The sequence below is a fragment of the Raphanus sativus genome, unplaced genomic scaffold (genome assembly GCF_000801105.2).
Source record: "Raphanus sativus cultivar WK10039 unplaced genomic scaffold, ASM80110v3 Scaffold2104, whole genome shotgun sequence".
Taxonomy (NCBI): domain Eukaryota; kingdom Viridiplantae; phylum Streptophyta; class Magnoliopsida; order Brassicales; family Brassicaceae; genus Raphanus; species Raphanus sativus.
The window spans coordinates 574-17,376 of record NW_026617413.1 but is presented as its reverse complement, the minus strand read 5'-3'; the positions used below and the strand labels follow the sequence as shown (position 1 = coordinate 17,376).

General features: G+C 39.4%; 4 protein-coding genes and 1 long non-coding RNA gene across 5 annotated transcripts; 2 read left to right on the top strand and 3 right to left on the bottom strand.

Moving 5' to 3' along the window:
• The first annotated feature begins 962 nt into the window (after window positions 1-962).
• LOC108859447 (mitogen-activated protein kinase kinase kinase 18) lies at window positions 963-2,188 on the top strand. Its single transcript, XM_018633352.2, has one exon. The coding sequence runs from the start codon at window positions 981-983 to the stop codon at window positions 1,983-1,985; it is 1,005 nt and encodes a 334-aa protein (XP_018488854.1). The 5' UTR covers window positions 963-980; the 3' UTR covers window positions 1,986-2,188.
• Window positions 2,189-2,714: 526 nt separating this feature from the next.
• LOC108861532 (DNA repair protein RAD16) lies at window positions 2,715-7,125 on the bottom strand. Its single transcript, XM_018635425.2, has 16 exons — window positions 6,974-7,125; window positions 6,730-6,813; window positions 5,592-6,580; window positions 5,380-5,502; window positions 5,232-5,305; window positions 5,053-5,116; window positions 4,788-4,934; window positions 4,609-4,694; window positions 4,437-4,506; window positions 4,205-4,327; window positions 3,822-4,052; window positions 3,605-3,709; window positions 3,367-3,519; window positions 3,196-3,284; window positions 3,035-3,115; window positions 2,715-2,940 (listed from the first exon to the last, which is right to left on the bottom strand). Exons 1-16 carry the CDS (start codon window positions 7,017-7,019, stop codon window positions 2,868-2,870), a joined length of 2,538 nt encoding a protein of 845 aa, XP_018490927.1. The 5' UTR covers window positions 7,020-7,125; the 3' UTR covers window positions 2,715-2,867.
• Window positions 7,126-8,424: 1,299 nt separating this feature from the next.
• LOC108861568 (uncharacterized) lies at window positions 8,425-9,437 on the bottom strand. Its single transcript, XR_001950870.2, has 2 exons — window positions 9,305-9,437; window positions 8,425-9,099 (listed from the first exon to the last, which is right to left on the bottom strand). It is a non-coding gene; the product is annotated as an uncharacterized LOC108861568 (long non-coding RNA).
• Window positions 9,438-10,737: 1,300 nt separating this feature from the next.
• LOC108861561 (probable membrane metalloprotease ARASP2, chloroplastic) lies at window positions 10,738-12,259 on the top strand. Its single transcript, XM_018635459.2, has one exon. It carries the CDS (start codon window positions 10,845-10,847, stop codon window positions 12,171-12,173), a length of 1,329 nt encoding a protein of 442 aa, XP_018490961.1. The 5' UTR covers window positions 10,738-10,844; the 3' UTR covers window positions 12,174-12,259.
• Window positions 12,135-16,565, bottom strand: LOC130494247 (ATP-dependent helicase rhp16-like). Its single transcript, XM_018635433.2, has 16 exons — window positions 16,476-16,565; window positions 16,203-16,379; window positions 15,945-16,016; window positions 14,861-15,708; window positions 14,663-14,785; window positions 14,513-14,586; window positions 14,352-14,415; window positions 14,102-14,239; window positions 13,921-14,006; window positions 13,759-13,828; window positions 13,530-13,652; window positions 13,123-13,356; window positions 12,905-13,009; window positions 12,675-12,827; window positions 12,490-12,578; window positions 12,135-12,414 (listed from the first exon to the last, which is right to left on the bottom strand). Exons 2-16 carry the CDS (start codon window positions 16,228-16,230, stop codon window positions 12,273-12,275), a joined length of 2,349 nt encoding a protein of 782 aa, XP_018490935.1. The 5' UTR covers window positions 16,231-16,379; window positions 16,476-16,565; the 3' UTR covers window positions 12,135-12,272.
• Between the last annotated feature and the right edge of the window lie 238 nt (window positions 16,566-16,803).

The window sequence follows — 16,803 nt, the reverse complement described above, 5'->3', positions numbered from 1 at the left end:
TTGCTTTTGCTTATGATTTTACTGCTTTTACAAATATCTTTATAAGAAATGTGACGAAAAATCTCCAAATATTAAGAACATAAATACTATCGACCAAGCTTCAAATCTAACAAATATCCGTACGTCTCCTTTCCATATTTTTTGTATGTTACCTAATTCATGTGAACCTAAAATAAAGAATAAATCACTTTCTTTTGCGTTTGAGGGAATTAAGAAACCCAATAAGGTAAATCCGGGTTCAAACTCCATCGGCCACACGGATATGAGTTATTGCTTTCGACTCATTTGAATGCCCAGGAGAGGGTCTATCTGTGGGCTGTACCTCCACCCGGAGGTTAGGATTGTGTCATCATTGACCCGGGTTTAACCTTTTTAGTTTAAAAAAAAAAAAAAAAAAAGAATAAACTAGTATTGTTTACCTAAAAGAAGCCAAAGGAAAGATTTGGACACTTGTCGACACCTCGTAGCCTCCTAACTCTGACGACACGTTGCTCGAGACATATACGGAACTCCGGTCGGAACAGAAACAAAATAGTTATTTGACTACCTGAATCTCGACACGTCATCACTTTCTAGACTCACAGACGTTAGAAAGACCAATAAGCACTCTACCATTCCTAACCAAGTGTCACGTCACTTCTTATCGAACCTTTCGTTAGATACGTTCACTGCCACCTCACTCCTCTTTGCTCACGTTTCTTGAGTTTCTCCTTTATACACATTTTGTTTGTTATATAATCACAAAAAATTGGTAATCGACTTTTTTCTCAAAACTCCACGTGTACAGACGACATCATCTTATACAATTACTTATTCCATTTTATTTTCGCGTTGGTAGTTAAAACTCGATGTTACCAAAAGTATACACTTTCTCTAATTACAAAGAAAATAAATGAAAAATATCATTTCCCTTCCTTATATATATACCTTCTCTGAGATAACAGAGTGAAAGCAAACAAACATTAACAAACAAACAATAAATGAATTGGACGAGAGGAAAACCATTAGGCCGTGGCTCCTCAGCCACCGTATACTCTGCCACTTGTCAAGACTCCGGGGAAACCATCGCCGTGAAATCTGCCGAGTTTCACCAGTCGGAGTTTTTGCAAAGAGAAGCTAAAATCCTCTCCTCTCTAAATTCTCCTTACGTCATCGGATACAGAGGATGCGAAGTTACGAAAGAGGCCTTAGCTACTTACAACCTTCTCATGGAGTACGCACCGTACGGAACGCTGGCCGACGTGGCGGCCAAGAACGGCGGTTTCATCGACGAGCCTCGGGTGGTGAGCTACACGCGCCAGATACTTCTTGGTCTGGAGTACGTTCATAACTCGAAGGGGATCGCGCATTGCGACATCAAGGCGAGCAACGTGCTCGTCGGAGCGAACGGAGAGGCCAAGATCGCCGACTTCGGCTGCGCGAAGTGGGTCGAACCGGAGTTGACCGAACCGGTTAGAGGAACTCCGGCTTTTATGGCGCCGGAGGTGGCGCGTGGAGAGAGGCAAGGGAAGGAGAGTGACGTTTGGGCGTTGGGGTGTACGGTGATAGAGATGGTCACCGGTTTGCCTCCGTGGAGTGGGGCGGATTCGACCAACCCGGTTTCGGTTCTCTACCGGGTCGGTTATATGGGTGAGTCGCCTGAGCTGCCTTCCTCGCTTACGGAACAAGCAAAGGATTTTTTGGGAAAGTGTTTGAGAAGAGATGCGAAGGAGAGATGGACAGCGACGCAATTATTAAACCATCCGTTCTTGATAACCAAACCGGATACTGAACCGGAACTGGTAACGGGTTTGGTTACGAACTCACCGACAAGCGTGACGGATCAAATGTTCTGGAGGTCAGTGGAAGAGGAGGAGCGTCCAAGCTGGTGGGAGTGCCACGAGGAGAGAATTGGAGTACTAAGCTGGATTGGTCAGGCTGTGGTGGATCCCACGTGGGATATGGGCGGTGAAGATTGGATCACGGTTCGACGGAATAATGATTAGTCGGTCACATGATGAGGCTGTGTTGATTATTTTGAATTTAGTGAAAATTGTTTTATGGTAATTGAAAATTTTGAATTTGAATGAATGTAAGTAGGTTAGAATGTTTGAGACCTAGATCAAATTCATGTACATACATTTACTAATTCATCATTTTTTTTTTGAAAAAAAATTCCCATGATCCCAAAGTTATGTTGTTGATTATTATTAAACAAATATAGTGAAAACAAATGTGACGTTGAACTTTGACATTTTACGTCTAAACGCTCCCTATAGACCAAGCATATATGCCAGAAATGGTATGAGTTTTTTGCCAATATGTTTTGTGACTACAACTGTATGAAACTAGATGAAGCGAAGTAGTTAGGTAAAAGAGTGAGATTTGTGGTAAGCATACTAAAGGAGGATTTGTGGACTGCAATGATTTTAGCTTGTATGGAAAGTGAGAAATGAAGGCGACAAAAGATGCCGAACCGCCCAAACTGGTTTGTTGGTTGGTTAGTTGGTCACGTCGAGTGTTTATGCAAACTGAAAAAGATTCCTTACGAATCTTTGTTAAGGATTCGCACTTTCACTCTTTTTTTTTTCTTCTTTTTTCTTGTGTGTAAAGCTTTGGTTAGGTCATTTTGATGATTCATTCATTTATGTCTTTGCTTCCACACAAATCTAATTATCATTTGATAAAATAATTGACAGGTTTGAAAACCTACCTTATTATACTACTAAACCTCATTCAACTATTAAAACACATTCCTTGCAAGAGACTATCATCAATGGCTACATCATCAAATGTCTTAGATAAAACAAAGGTGAAAACGGGTTTACGGTAGCATATCTTATGATTAATTTATACACACGAATACTTTTTGTTGTTACTAGATTAAGTTAGGTGGTAAACAGAAACCTCATGTCTTCTGCGGTCAACTTTCCTATGGCTTCCTGAGAACCACCAACGGTCCTGTAATGACACAAAAAGAGTGTTCATGATAACCTCAAGTTATAATAGTTTTATGTTCGGAAATAGAAACAGAAGTAGGGAATCTATTACTCACCCTTCAAACACAAGTTCCTTCTTCTTTTGAAGCTTAAGGATCCTTTCCTCCACTGTGTTCTCTATTATGAATCTCACAACCCTATAACACATGTATCCAAAGATTATTCTTACGTACATTCACCAACAAATATAGAGTTCCTAGGAGAACTAAAGCGTAACCTGATCGGCTTGTACTGTCCGATCCTATGTATTCTGTCCTGCGCTTGCTTCTCAACCGCTGGGTTCCACCACGGGTCCATCATGAACACCTACAGAGTTTTAACCAATGTGGAGAACAAATTTTGAATAGGGGCATATCTCTCCATAGTTGTTATCTATCTAGACACTTACATGTGAGGCGACTGTTAGGTTGAGAGCAACTCCTCCAGCTTTCAAACTCATTAAGAAAACTCTGCAATCTGGATCTTCTTTGAATTTATTGATGGCAGCATCTCTAGCTGCCATGGACATGCTTCCCACCAGTTGAGCGCAACCAACCCCACACTGTGTTGTAATAAAAAAAGTCTGATTAAAACCAATGTTGAAGAATAACATAGCCGGAGTAGAGTAGGATGCTCTTAATATTTACCTTCCCGAGGGTGTAATTTATCAGATCCAAAAAGGATGTGAACTGGCTGAAAACTATTGCTTTAGCAGACCCATCTCTTTCAATCATGAACCTTATTTCTTCCCTCTGCATACAAACATGATCACAACATGGTTATAAAGAAAGGGCTCAAAGTGCCAAAGAAACTTAACAGGGTGCACTATTTGAAGAGGAGAGACATATATTTAAGAGCACATACCAAAGCCTCTATTTTTGTACTTGTCTGAAAATCATCGAGCTTTATCCGATTTAAGATGCTTGAGGCTCTAAATCCTTTTAGTGTTGTCTTGTTTGCATGTTGCTCTGTGCCAGCTTTGGTAGTCCAATCCACAGTCAGTAGTTTTGAGCATGTCGGGCAGCTGACTTGTCCCAGGGATGCAGAGAAATCAATCAAACAAGCTTTACAGAACACGTGTGCACAGGAAGTTACCTTCACAGTTAAAAATCAAAGAAAATATTAATCCAACAAGTTAGTCCAGCAATAGAAGTCTAACAGATTCCTGAACAAAGTATAGGTTACTGAGAAACTAAGTGACAAGATAAAGAGAAATTAAAAAAGATCGAAAAAACTGATACACTTACAACACTGTCCTCAGCCGGTTCGTGGCAGAGACCGCACTCTTGCTCCTTTTTGTTCTCACTATTCAAGTTAGCGTTTTCTCCACTAGAAGCGGAATACACCACAAGGTATGGATGATCAACAGCCTGCAAAAAAAGATTACAGAGAAAATACATCACAAACCTATACCCATATCATCCTGAAAGTGCATTGGTTGGTTATTAGCCAAGCCAGAGAACTGTAGATGTCACACACCTGTCTCAGACGAGTGAGAAGATCAAATATATGTGCATAGTTATTCATCAATGTCCCAGCCTCAATATACCTGCAACACAGAAATGTACATGGCACAGTCAATAATAAAATTCTATTACATGAACAAAGGAGCAAAAGAGTGGAAAAGCATATAGAACGGAAGGTACTTAACGTATTAAATTGCGCTTGGCTGTTTTGGTATAGTGATTCATAGTAATCAAACTCTTTTATATCTAGTGAATCCCGCCTCAATGTGATCTACAAGAAGTAGAACTTATATGTAAAGGTGAAGCTAGGAAGCAACAATAGTGAGCTTCATTTAAATCAGACAAGAGAGACAAAGCAACATACGAATCTAGGAGGAAGGGCAAGATCAGCTGCCCGGCCCAGCTTAGTACGTCTTATGAGGATGTCTTTCAGAACTTTGTGTTTAAGCAAAACCATGGCTCTCTTACCCACTTCGTGGCCTCCATATGCTGTTATTGGTCTGGCCACATACTAGCAAGATTGGAAATAACAAAAAAAAATCATAAGGACTAGACAAGACCAGTATAAAATGGTGATCCTGCTTTACAAAATGTGGTAAATATAAAGAAAGTGGCAACTCATAGTTTACCTTGTTCCACCAACAGAAATGCCGCACTGCATTATGAGTGCAGCTGCTGCAGCTTACATGCGCACTACAATCAAAGGCAGCAGACAAAAGGAGATCAAACAGCAGACATTATTATGAGCTAATAAAACTGAAGAGAAAGGAGAAAATAGTTAGGAATCTAGGATTTGGTAAAAAATTACGTGTAATCAAGGATTCTACAGTCACAGTCCTTGCAAAAGTAATACGAGTATGGACGAATCTGCAGGAAGCGAATCTGAGGAAAACAAAATAGTTAAAGTCAGCGATGTTGGCGATAGTGTTTAAGTGCCATAGATAAGACTAACAAACCAGAGAGTAAAGCTCTCCAACACGATTCTGCAACGGAGTACCACTCAAAGCCCATCTATAGGTAGCCTCCAAAGCAAAAACAGCTCTCGCAGTGTTGCTACGCCTTTCTTTGATGTAATGAGCCTGGTATAGATAGTAACCAAAGTCATATCTATAAAATCAAGCCACTTAATATCTGACAAAAAACAAAAAGAGACAAGTCTTGTACTCACCTCATCCAAAATGATCCGGTTCCACGTAATAGAATGCAAAAGAGACTTCTTTCTATCCACCGAACCAAGCTGATCTTCCTCTAATGCTTTTTTACTCTTCTTCCTGGATCGCTTCGTCTTGCTACCTTCTCCTTCATCACCTTCCTTGCCTTGCTTGGACGACGTAGCAGCCGCTGTAGCGACCTTCTTCTTCTGCTGCTTAGACTGTTTACTCGTTCTCACAGCGTGGGGCCCACAAAAATACTTATTGTGTATAATAAGCTTGGCAGGATAAAACGACTTGTTGCAATACTCACACTGCTCCTTGGGAGACATCATGCACTTCCTGAACTCATTCTCAACGGTCGAATAAGTCGTCAACACAAAGTCATACTTCTTGAACTCTTCAGCATTCTTCTCACGCTTCGCCCCATGGTACACAAGCACCTTGGTGCTTCCGGGGGATGTAAACCTCTCGATCTCGCTCAACCACTGAGAGACAGCAACGAGAGGACAAAGCACAAGCGTGCACCCCACCGCTTCTTTACAAACAGCCGCCCTGTCGACGTCACGCTTGGCGAGAACGAGAGAGATGGCTTGTATGGTTTTCCCCATCCCCATCTCGTCCGCAAGAATGCCTCCCTTTACTGATTGCTCCTGCTTCGAAGCCCACGCTAAGAACTCCTTCTGGTACCTTAGTAAGGGCATGATCAGATCGGAAGGCGGCTCGGCGGTTTCGGCGATTAATGTGTTCTGCTGATTCAAGTCGACGTCCTCTGTCATGTGTTCGGTGATCCATCTCTGATCCTCTTTCTCCCAAATCTCCCACAAGAGGGTGCCTTTCTCTCTGGTGACACGTGTGCTCTTCCTTTTAATGCCTCTTGGCAATGGCAATGGCAATGGCAATGGCACAAAAGCAGGGACAGGGGGAGGAGCCGGGGCGGGTATATGATTTGGTAAATCATCATTACCATCATCATCATCATCTTCCTTATCCTCCTCTTCATCGCCTATGTTCATTGTTCATATATCATTTAAATATCCTCTGAAACTACTTTTGCTAGTTTTGACTAATGAACGATTCTATTAGTATAATTAGAGTTTATGTCGCAAGCAAAATAGTAAAAAAGTTATCAGTAAAAAGTTAAAACAGATTTACCTTGAAACTCAGAGTCGTTTGAATCGTCATCTGAAGAAATTATAGCAACATGTGTTTCATCGACTTCGTCTTCGTAGAGATTCTCTGTTTCATAAGAAGAACACGGAAAGATAATTATACTTACAATAAAACAATGTGAGAGTAGCGCTTAGATCTATTGTTCTGACAATCGGGAAAACGGAGACGATCGGAGGAAACAGAGAGTAGTAGTTACGGTGGTGGTTGTTGGGGAAATCGAGAGTACCTTGGTTGGATGGAAGAGAGCGCTTATTGCGAGAACGAAGCTCCATATTCGCGCAGCAAACTCGATTTCGATTTCTGAGTGAGAACGCGTTTTAGGGTTTATATCCAAATCGTCGTGAGGGTATTTAATAAAGGGGAGGGGAGTGAGTGTGCAACTGTCGATTACGGCGGGAAACACTAGGTCACACGTGTCAGCTTCCTACCCGCACGAACGAACACATATTAGGCAATTTCCCTTTGTTTTGTTAGATTTATCCAACTTTCATTTAATATAAAGTTTAATTTATCAACACGAAGAAGTCCTTTATAATTGGTTAATTTTTTTACTTTATCAGGAAGAAAAATTAGATGATGAGAAATATCTTTTTTTTTTTTTTTTTTTTTGCTAAAATGATGAGAAATATCCTAAATAGTATCCCGTATTTCATGCTCAAATATGGGGAAAAATCTTAATACAGTATTTTGATAATCTTTGCCTATTTTGCTCTTCTTAAAACAAAAAGAAAAATTGCTCTTCTTACGCAATAATTTGGAAACATTCATTTAGAATTTAGAAATTTAAGAAAAGAAAAACAGAAAGACATATATTTGCAAGTCAGAAACATAAAGTTTAGTTTACAATTTACATCATGAAAATCATATTTGGTTGACAGACAGGGCCTGACTACCACGTGGTCTTCCGTATGTTTAGTTGGATACATGAGTGGGCTTTTATCCATGTTACTTCAGGAATGTCCATGGCGAGAAAAAGGTTAGACACGTTTTTGATGTCTTAACCATTAGAAGTGACCCTCAGATTTTATTCCATTTTTGTATTATTAAGGTCCTTAAGTATATTATACAAGTTTCAAGAGTCGGCATTGGAGGAAAAAATGAGACAACCGGTTGAAGCATGTGCCAACAACTATGACAAACCCATTATAGAAAAACGTTGATCTTGACCAGAGCCGGACTTGGACAGATTGGAGTGAAACATTTTGATGAATGGGGCCCCACATTTTTAAAAAATATTTGTTACATAATAATTGTATATCACTATAGATATAGATAGATATATATATATATACATAGCAAATATTAAATATAGGACACAAAGTTGATGAAAATAATTTGTAAATAGTAACAAAATGATTCATAAACTTATGTTATCATGCTAAAAAAATTCTCTAATGAAGTTGGTATTCAGTTACTCACTAATATAGAAGTACTTTTTTAAGAAGTCTATGATAATTATGATTTTTAAACAATTTTTTTGTTTGTAAAAATTTGTGAAAATATTGAGTAATCAACAAATACTTTTTTATATTTTGAATGGGCCCCTGAAGTCTCAGGTCCTACTCTGATCTTGACGCTACCATACCGTGGATCAGCTCTGGTTTTGATTTCTAGATATCTCACTGTGTTAGAGATTTCATCTATGAACCCAAAGTTTAACAACAAAGAGCGATTTCATGAATTTTCTATAAGTACGTTTACAAGGGTAAACCTTGTGAGCATTACATTAGACATTTCTTTTTACATTAGACATATTTATATCCAATGATTTGTGATATGAAACATCAGCGTCTTCAGAAGAATATAACACAATGTGACTATCCTAAACATTAGAATTTGCAACTGATGCATAGAAGCATAAACACAGATGTATCACATATATTAACATCTATACAGCTGATCTGAACATATGGGTTTCTGTTAAAACATGCAAACGATATAATTAATCTTTTGCCTAGATGCTTTTCTTTCTATCTTTTTGGGGATTCCCTAGCTATACACTACAGATAATAAAAGCATAAACGATGAAAGAAACCCCTGAGTTTTTGTATAAAAAATAAAAGATGGATTCATGTAACAGTATTCGTGTTTAACGACGAAGAGATTGAAGTTTTGAAAGGGGGAACTGGTGATCATTTACTTGCCTCCAGACTCAAGGCATGGGCATCTCCCATCCTTTTCTTCAAAGCAACCTTAAGAAAAGAGATGTCATCATACTCAAACCCAAACCCAATACCATGCATCAACTAGTAAATCCAGATTGATATTTCTCTGATCTTCATCAATCATTTGCCAGCATGTATAAGCTGTACTGATCTATGCGCTTCACTTGTTCTTCAACATCCTTCGATCCTGATTGATGATGTCCAACAAAAAATGTATTAATGCCATGCACATGTATATGTATGGAGCATAAAGTAGATATCCAAGCAATCTTTACATTTTTACCAAAAAAAAAGAAGTAGATATCCAAGCTAGCTATATATGAAAATATAAAATGGTAACAACCAGCTGATCGTTTAAATGAAGAAAGTTATAGATGAAACGGGAGACATACGATCGAAAATGAAGTGATGATGAGTCTCCGGAGAAGGCATAGGGATCATTTCTCTCTCTTTAACTCTCTTCTCAAACCATATATATGCATTATATGGTGGTGATACGTTAGGACTTATGAAAAGAAAACTCTCACCAACTTATATTTTAATTGCAAGAAAGTAGATGGAAAGCTATGTACTACTTTCTTTTTTAATTAGTTCTTTTCGAAAATGAAATAGGACTGTATATATAATTATATTTCGTCTTTTTAAGCATGCTTACGTCGGAAAATCATGGCGACAGCCATACAGAAAATAGAAAAAGGATTATGCAGACTTTAAAGTTACAGGTTCGTTGAACCTGGTCTCCTTTTCGTCTAAGTATTAGAGAAGAGCAATAAAGTGTGGATTAAAAAATAGATATCTCGTTAACTAAAGCATTTTCTTATAAAATTGCAAAAAGAAACCAATAAATTTTAACAAGAAAGTATTTGAAAGGGCAACCTAACTAGATGATGAGAGGTCGACAATCAGTTTTGTTAATTAAACACCTAAAATACAATCATGTTCCACAAGTATAAAGGTAAAGAAAAATATAATGGCCGTTGTTTTGTTCATGACTTTTCTATTCCATGCATGTTTTTGTTTTCTTCTTTCATATACTGTAGTAAGTAGCTAGTTTTGAAGAAAATAGCATTAACAAAATATTTGTCGTATGTCGGCGAAAAAGAAAGATTAATTTGCAGATGATCCAACTTTGATGATTAGATTGAGCTTTGGTCCATCCAGGAGCCAAAATAAATAAAATAGTTCAATTTTTTGGCTAAATAACCAAAACATAAAAATGTCGATTTAATTTTATTGAACTTTTTTTTTTTGGGCAAATTTTTTTTTTTTTATTGAACTTTATAATACTGTTCTGTTCTATAGAACCAATCCTTTTTTCAGCACTGTCTAAGAGTATTTATATCATCAGTCTATATTTCATTTTAAAATGAAGTCTGAAGTAAGAAAAACTCTAATCTTATTTCATTTTCATTCCATAATAACAGAATTAAAATAAGTTTATTCCATAAAATAGTGTTTGTATTTTTGTTCATTACTTCAGAAATTCACTTTAAAATTGTGAGAATGAAGTAAACTTAATTGTACTATTCTGATTTGAAAAAAAGAAGTTACATTAAAAATGCTCTAAAATAGAGTGATTCTTGATTTCAGAACTCCAAATTCTGAGCATTTTTCTAATAAAATCAAGTAATCACCATGATTAGATCAAAGCAAACAAACTGAGCCTGAGGTTCAAATATAGACTAAATGAGCCCATAAGAGATCACAAAGGTTTGCACAAGCCTAAAAGCCCATAAGGTTCTCCAACTAATATTTTTTAATTTTGTCACCAAAAACAAATAAGAACCGAGTGTAGTTGTGTCTTCAATCCCATCCACATACAAGAGACAGAGCACACACACATGTGTTTTCTTTATCTCCTCTGTTTTTCAATGGCTTCTATAGTTCCTCTTCTCCTTACACACTCAAATCTCCAAACCTCACGAAGAAACCATGCTATTAAACATCTCATCTTCTCCAATCTCTCATCGAATACCTCACTCTCTCTCCAATCTAAACAACCAATCCAAAACCCATCATCTCCCAAAATCTCACCTTTCCTCCACTTTCTCAAACCACAGCCTCTTCTACACCAAGAACAGAGCTTTGTTCAGCAACAAAAGAAACCCATTCGATGGTGAAAGGATCAGTTACAAACCACGAGCTCTCGCTGGACTCGACATCGGAAGCTTCGAGTCAGTCCTCGAAGCTTCAGCTGTTCTCACAGCGATCATAGTCGTCCACGAAACAGGACACTTCTTAGCAGCTTATCTCCAAGGCATACATGTAAGCAAGTTCGCGATAGGGTTCGGTCCGATTCTAGCTAAGTTCAACTCCAACAACGTGGAATACTCTCTTAGAGCGTTTCCTCTAGGCGGGTTTGTCGGCTTCCCTGACAACGATCCGAACAGTGGGATCCCTCTAGACGACAAAAACCTCCTCAAGAACCGACCGATTTGGGACAGAGTGGTTGTGGTCTCAGCTGGAATCGTAGCTAACGTGATCTTCGCTTACGCTATAATCTTCGCTCAAGTTGTGTTCGTTGGCTTACCGGTGCAAGAAGCGTTTCCAGGAGTTCTTGTTCCTGACGTTAAGTCTTCCTCTGCTGCTGCTCGTGATGGATTGCTTCCTGGAGACGTTATCTTAGCCGTTGATGGCAGTGAGTTAACAAGCTTCGGTTCTGACTCCGTTTCCAAGGTTGCTGACGTGGTGAAGAGCAATCCGAATCACAGTGTTTTGCTCAGGGTCCAAAGAGGTAAAGAAGGTTTCGAGATCATGATCACGCCTGATAAGAGTTTCGACGGGACGGGGAGACTCGGTGTTCAGCTATCACCGAACGTGAGATTCTCGAAGGTGAAACCGAAGAACGTAACGGAGACTTTTAGTTTCGTCGGTAGAGAGTTCTTTGGTCTCTCTTACAACGTTTTGGACAGTTTGAAAAAGACTTTTCTCAACTTCTCTCAAACCGCTGGTCAAGTCGCTGGTCCTGTTGCCATCATTGCGGTAGGAGCTGAAGTAGCGAAATCAAACGCGGACGGGCTTTACCAGTTTGCGGCATTGCTGAATCTAAACCTTGCTGTGGTCAACCTGTTGCCGTTACCGGCTCTAGATGGTGGAACTTTGGCTTTGATCTTGTTGGAAGCGGCTAGAGGTGGGAGGAAGCTACCGTTAGAGGTTGAACAAGGGATCATGTCGTCTGGAATCTTGCTTGTGATATTTCTCGGTTTGTTTCTCATTGTTAAGGACACACTTAACCTTGATTTCATCAGAGAAATGTTGTAATCTCTTGCAAGAGAGTTATCAACTCATAGATGAGTGCGTCATCATCAAATGTCTTATGATCATACATATACAAAAACGTTTGTATTCTGATAGATTCAGTTAGGTGGTAAACAGAAACCTAATATCTTCTGCTGTCCAAGTTCCTATGCCCCCCTGAGAACCATCAAACAAAAGTTCCTTGTCCTTTTGAAGCTTCAGAATCCTTTCCTCCACTGTGTTCTCTATTATGAATTTCACAATCCTGTAAGACATGTATCCAAAGATTATTCTTACGGTACACACCAATATAGAGATCCAAGGAGAACAAAAGTGTAACCTGATTGGCTTGTACTGTCCGATCCTATGTATCCTGTCCTGTGCTTGCCTCTCAACCGCTGGGTTCCAGCACGGATCCATCATGAACACCTACAGAGTTTTTCCCCCACAAACAACCAAATGCTAGAGCATGTTTTTTGAACGCATCCATCGCTCCATCCAATACTTGTTAACTAGGGCACTTACATGTGAAGCGACTGTTAAGTTGAGAGCAACCCCTCCCGCTTGCAAACTCATCAAGAAAATTTTGCAATCTGGATCTTCTCTGAATTTATTGATGGCAATATCTCTAGCTGCCTTGGACATTGTTCCCACTAGTTGGACGCAACTAACCCCACACTGTGTTGCAAAAGCAAACAAAACAGTGTTTCATTCTGTTTTAAAAACAAATGTTAACTAATAGTTGTGATATTTACCTTCCCAAGGGCGTAGTTTATCAGATCCAAAAAGGATATGAACTGGCTGAAAACTATTGCTTTGGCAGACCCATCTCTTTCAACCATGAATCTGATTTCTTCCCTCTGCGTACAAACATGACCACGACGACATGGTTAAAGAAAACAAGGAAATGGCTCAAAATGCCATCGAAACTTAACAGGAATAGTTGAAGCTGTAAATATTCAAGAGCACCTACCAAAGCCTCTATCTTTGTACTTGTCTGAAAATCATCGAGCTTTATCAGATTTAAGATGCTTGAGGCTCTAAATCCTTTTGGCGTTGTCTTGCTTTCCGCCTGTTGCTCTGTGTCAGCGTCGGTAGTCCAATCCATAGTCGGTAGTTCCAAGCATGTCGGGCAGCTGAAGCTTCCCAGGGATGCAGAGAAATCAATCAAACAAGCTTTACAGAACTCATGTCCACAAGAAGTCACCTTCACAGTTAAAAAACGAAACAAAATATTAATCGAAAAGGTTCGTCCAGTAATACAAATCTGATAGACTCCTGGCCCTTTTTTTGTGAACTGACTCCTGATCAAAATGTAAAAAGAAACCAGAGTCCAGATGCAGCAAGATAGCAATAGATTGAGAAAATTGATACACTTACAACGTTGTCCTCAGCCGGTTGGTGGCAGAGACCGCATTCGTGCTCCATTTTGTGCTCATCATTCAAGTTAGCATCAGCACCACGAGATTGTGAATACACCACAAGGTATGGATGATCAGCAGCCTGCAAAAATTGCGGAGAAAATACATCATAAACCTTCAATCTATATATCATCCAGAAGGTGTATTTGGCTGGTTAGTTGAACCAGAAAACTGTATATGCCAGATACCTGTCTCAGACGAATGAGAAGAACAAATACATTTGTATAGTTTTTCATTAATGTCCCAGCCTCAACGTACCTGCAAACAGAAAGGCACACGGCACAGTTAAATAATAAAATCATGTTACACGAGCCAAGGAGCAAAAGACAGTAGAATAGAAGGTACTTAACGTATTAAATTGCGCTTTAATGTCTTTGTATAGTGATTCATAGTAATCAGACTCTTTTATATCTAGTGCATCCCGCCTCAGAGTGATCTACAAGAAAGTAAAATCTACGTGTTACGATCAAGCAAGGAAGCAACCACGCCGAGTTTCATTTAACATCAGACAGGGGAGACAACGGAACATACGACTCTAGGAGGAAGGGAAAGATCAGCTGTACGGCCCAATTTAGTACGTCTTAGGAAGATGTCTTTCAGAACTCTGTGCTTAAGTAATATCATGGCTCGCTTTTCCCGCTCCACGTTTCCGTAAATTTTGGCCACATTCTAGCAAGATTGAAGATAGCAATAACCAGAAGGTTAGGAGGAACAGTATAAAATGGTAATCATGCTTTATAAAAAATTGGTATATATAAAGAAAGTAGCAACTCAAAGTTACTTTGTTCCACCAACAGAAATGTCGGACTGCATTATGAGTGCAGTTGCTACAGCTTACATGCGAACTGCAATCAAAAATCAGCAGACAAAAGGAGATCTATGAAACAGAAGAGAAAGGAGGAATAGAATAGCTAGAATCAAATGTGGTATAAAAAAAATTACGTGTAATCAAGAATTCTACAGTCACAGTCCTTGCAAAAGTAATACGAGTATGGACGAATCTGCAGGAAGCGAATCTGAGGAAAACAAAATAGTAGAATCAGCGATAATATTTACGTGCTACAGATAAACTTGAGCAAAGATTTAACTAACCAGGGAGTAAAGATCTCCAACATTACTCTGGAGAGGTGTACCGCTCAAAGCCCATCTATAGAAAGCCTTCAAAGCAAAAACAGCTTTCGCAGTGTTCCTATGTCTTTCTTTGATGATATGAGCCTGGCATAAAGAACCAATATCAGATCCATAAATCAAGCCTTTTTCAATGGTACTGTAAAAAGATATTGTATAGACCTCATCCAAGATGATCCGATTCCACTTAATAGAGTGCAAAATAGACTTCTTCCCTGCGTCAGGGATCTTCTTCTTCTTTTGCTTAGATTGTTTACTCGTTTCCACAGCCGAAGGCCCACAATAATAACTTTTGTGGTTAACAAGCTTCGCAGGATAAAACCACTTGTTGCAATATTCACACTGCTCCTTGAGCGACACGATGCATCCCCTGTATTCACTCTCAACGGTAGGATAAGTTGTCAATACAAAGTCGTACTTCTTGAACTCTTCAGCATTCTTGTCTCTCTTAGGCCCATGGTATACAAGGACCTTGGTGCTACCGGGGGATGTATACCGCTCAATCTCATCTGACCAGTGAGAAAGAGCAGCAAGCGGACAAATTACAAGGGTGCACCCCACTGCTTCTCTAAACAGAGCCCTGGCAGCTTCACGTCTGGCAAGAACAAGAGAGATGGCTTGTATGGTTTTCCCCATCCCCATCTCATCTGCGAGAATGCCTCCTGCAACAACTGACTGTTCCTGTTTTATCGCCCACGCTAAAAACTCCTTTTGGTACCTTAACAGTGGCATGATCAAATCAGGAGGCGGCTCGGCAGTTACAGTGATCACATTATTCAGATGATCCAAATCTCCATCCTCTGTCTTATGTTCATCAACCAATTTCTGATCTTCTTGTTCCCAGATCTCCCACAACAGCTTGCCTTTCTCTCTGGAGGCTTTTCTTTTAGTGCCCTTTGGCAGCACAGGCACAGGTGCAGGAGCAGGGTCATCAACAGGGACAGGGACAGGATTTGGCAGGGGCAGGAACTGGATCAGGGGAAGGAGCTCCTTCTCCTTCTCCTCCTCGGCTATGTTCACATAATGAATATCATCAGCAACTGTTTTCAGGACTAAGATCTTACATGATAACAATAAGCAGGTGTACCCAAGAATGAATTAACAATAATGTTTGTATGATACACAGCAAAGACAGACGCTATCTATCTCTAACAAAGAAACTGCTTATCAATAACACGTTGAAACCAAAGAACTCGTAAAAGAAGAAGAAGAAGATACTATACAATCTTCAGCAACGAAAACATACCTTGAAACTCAGAGTCGACTGAATCTCCATCAGAAGAAGCTTCGTCGTCAACGTCTTCCTCCATGTTGTCAACTATTTTCAGATGAACAATCAATCAAAGATAACAACACTATTTAGAGTTGCAACACGCAAATTAAAAGTCACCTCTGCGAAAAGAAACTGAAAATTTTCAATCTAAAATCTGTAATCTGATCCCAAGATCGCACCGAAACACAGACTCCACCATGAGAGAAAGATTCATCGGACTGATTTGATTACCTTCGTTGGATGGAGGAATCGCCTCCATCGCCACCCAGAATTGGACGAAAGGCGATTGAGGAGTTAGGGTTTATCAAAATCGTCGCAGCGCTGAGAATGTAGAGCGGGGGAAAGTTATAAGAGAAGCAAAAGATGTCTCTTAGCCTTCAATAGAGCATAGGTCTGTTAACAGTGTAACTGTCAATAACGCGGGAAGCACAAAACCACACGCGTCATCTTCCTATACGTCGTCCAATCACCTGAACTATTTTTATTTATTTTTTGACATCGCACCTGACTATTACTGCATAACGAGAATATCAGATAAAATGTTGTAATCTCTTGCACACTCTCAACATCATCATACACTTCCAAAGTTCCAAACTATGCACACAAAAGTTCTAATAAATAAATAAAAAAGTTACAAAAGATTCGAATAAAAAACGTGATAAAGAGTTAGTTTTCTTTTTTTTCAAGCAGCTATCGGTTTCTTATGAGACTGCCCTGAGAAACAAACACACTTAGCTTTCATAGCTTCAGCTTCACTCCCATACTCTCTGAACCTGTACTCCTCCTGTTTAAACGAAGGCGGAACCTTCCCTTCGCTGTAACACTGGTTACA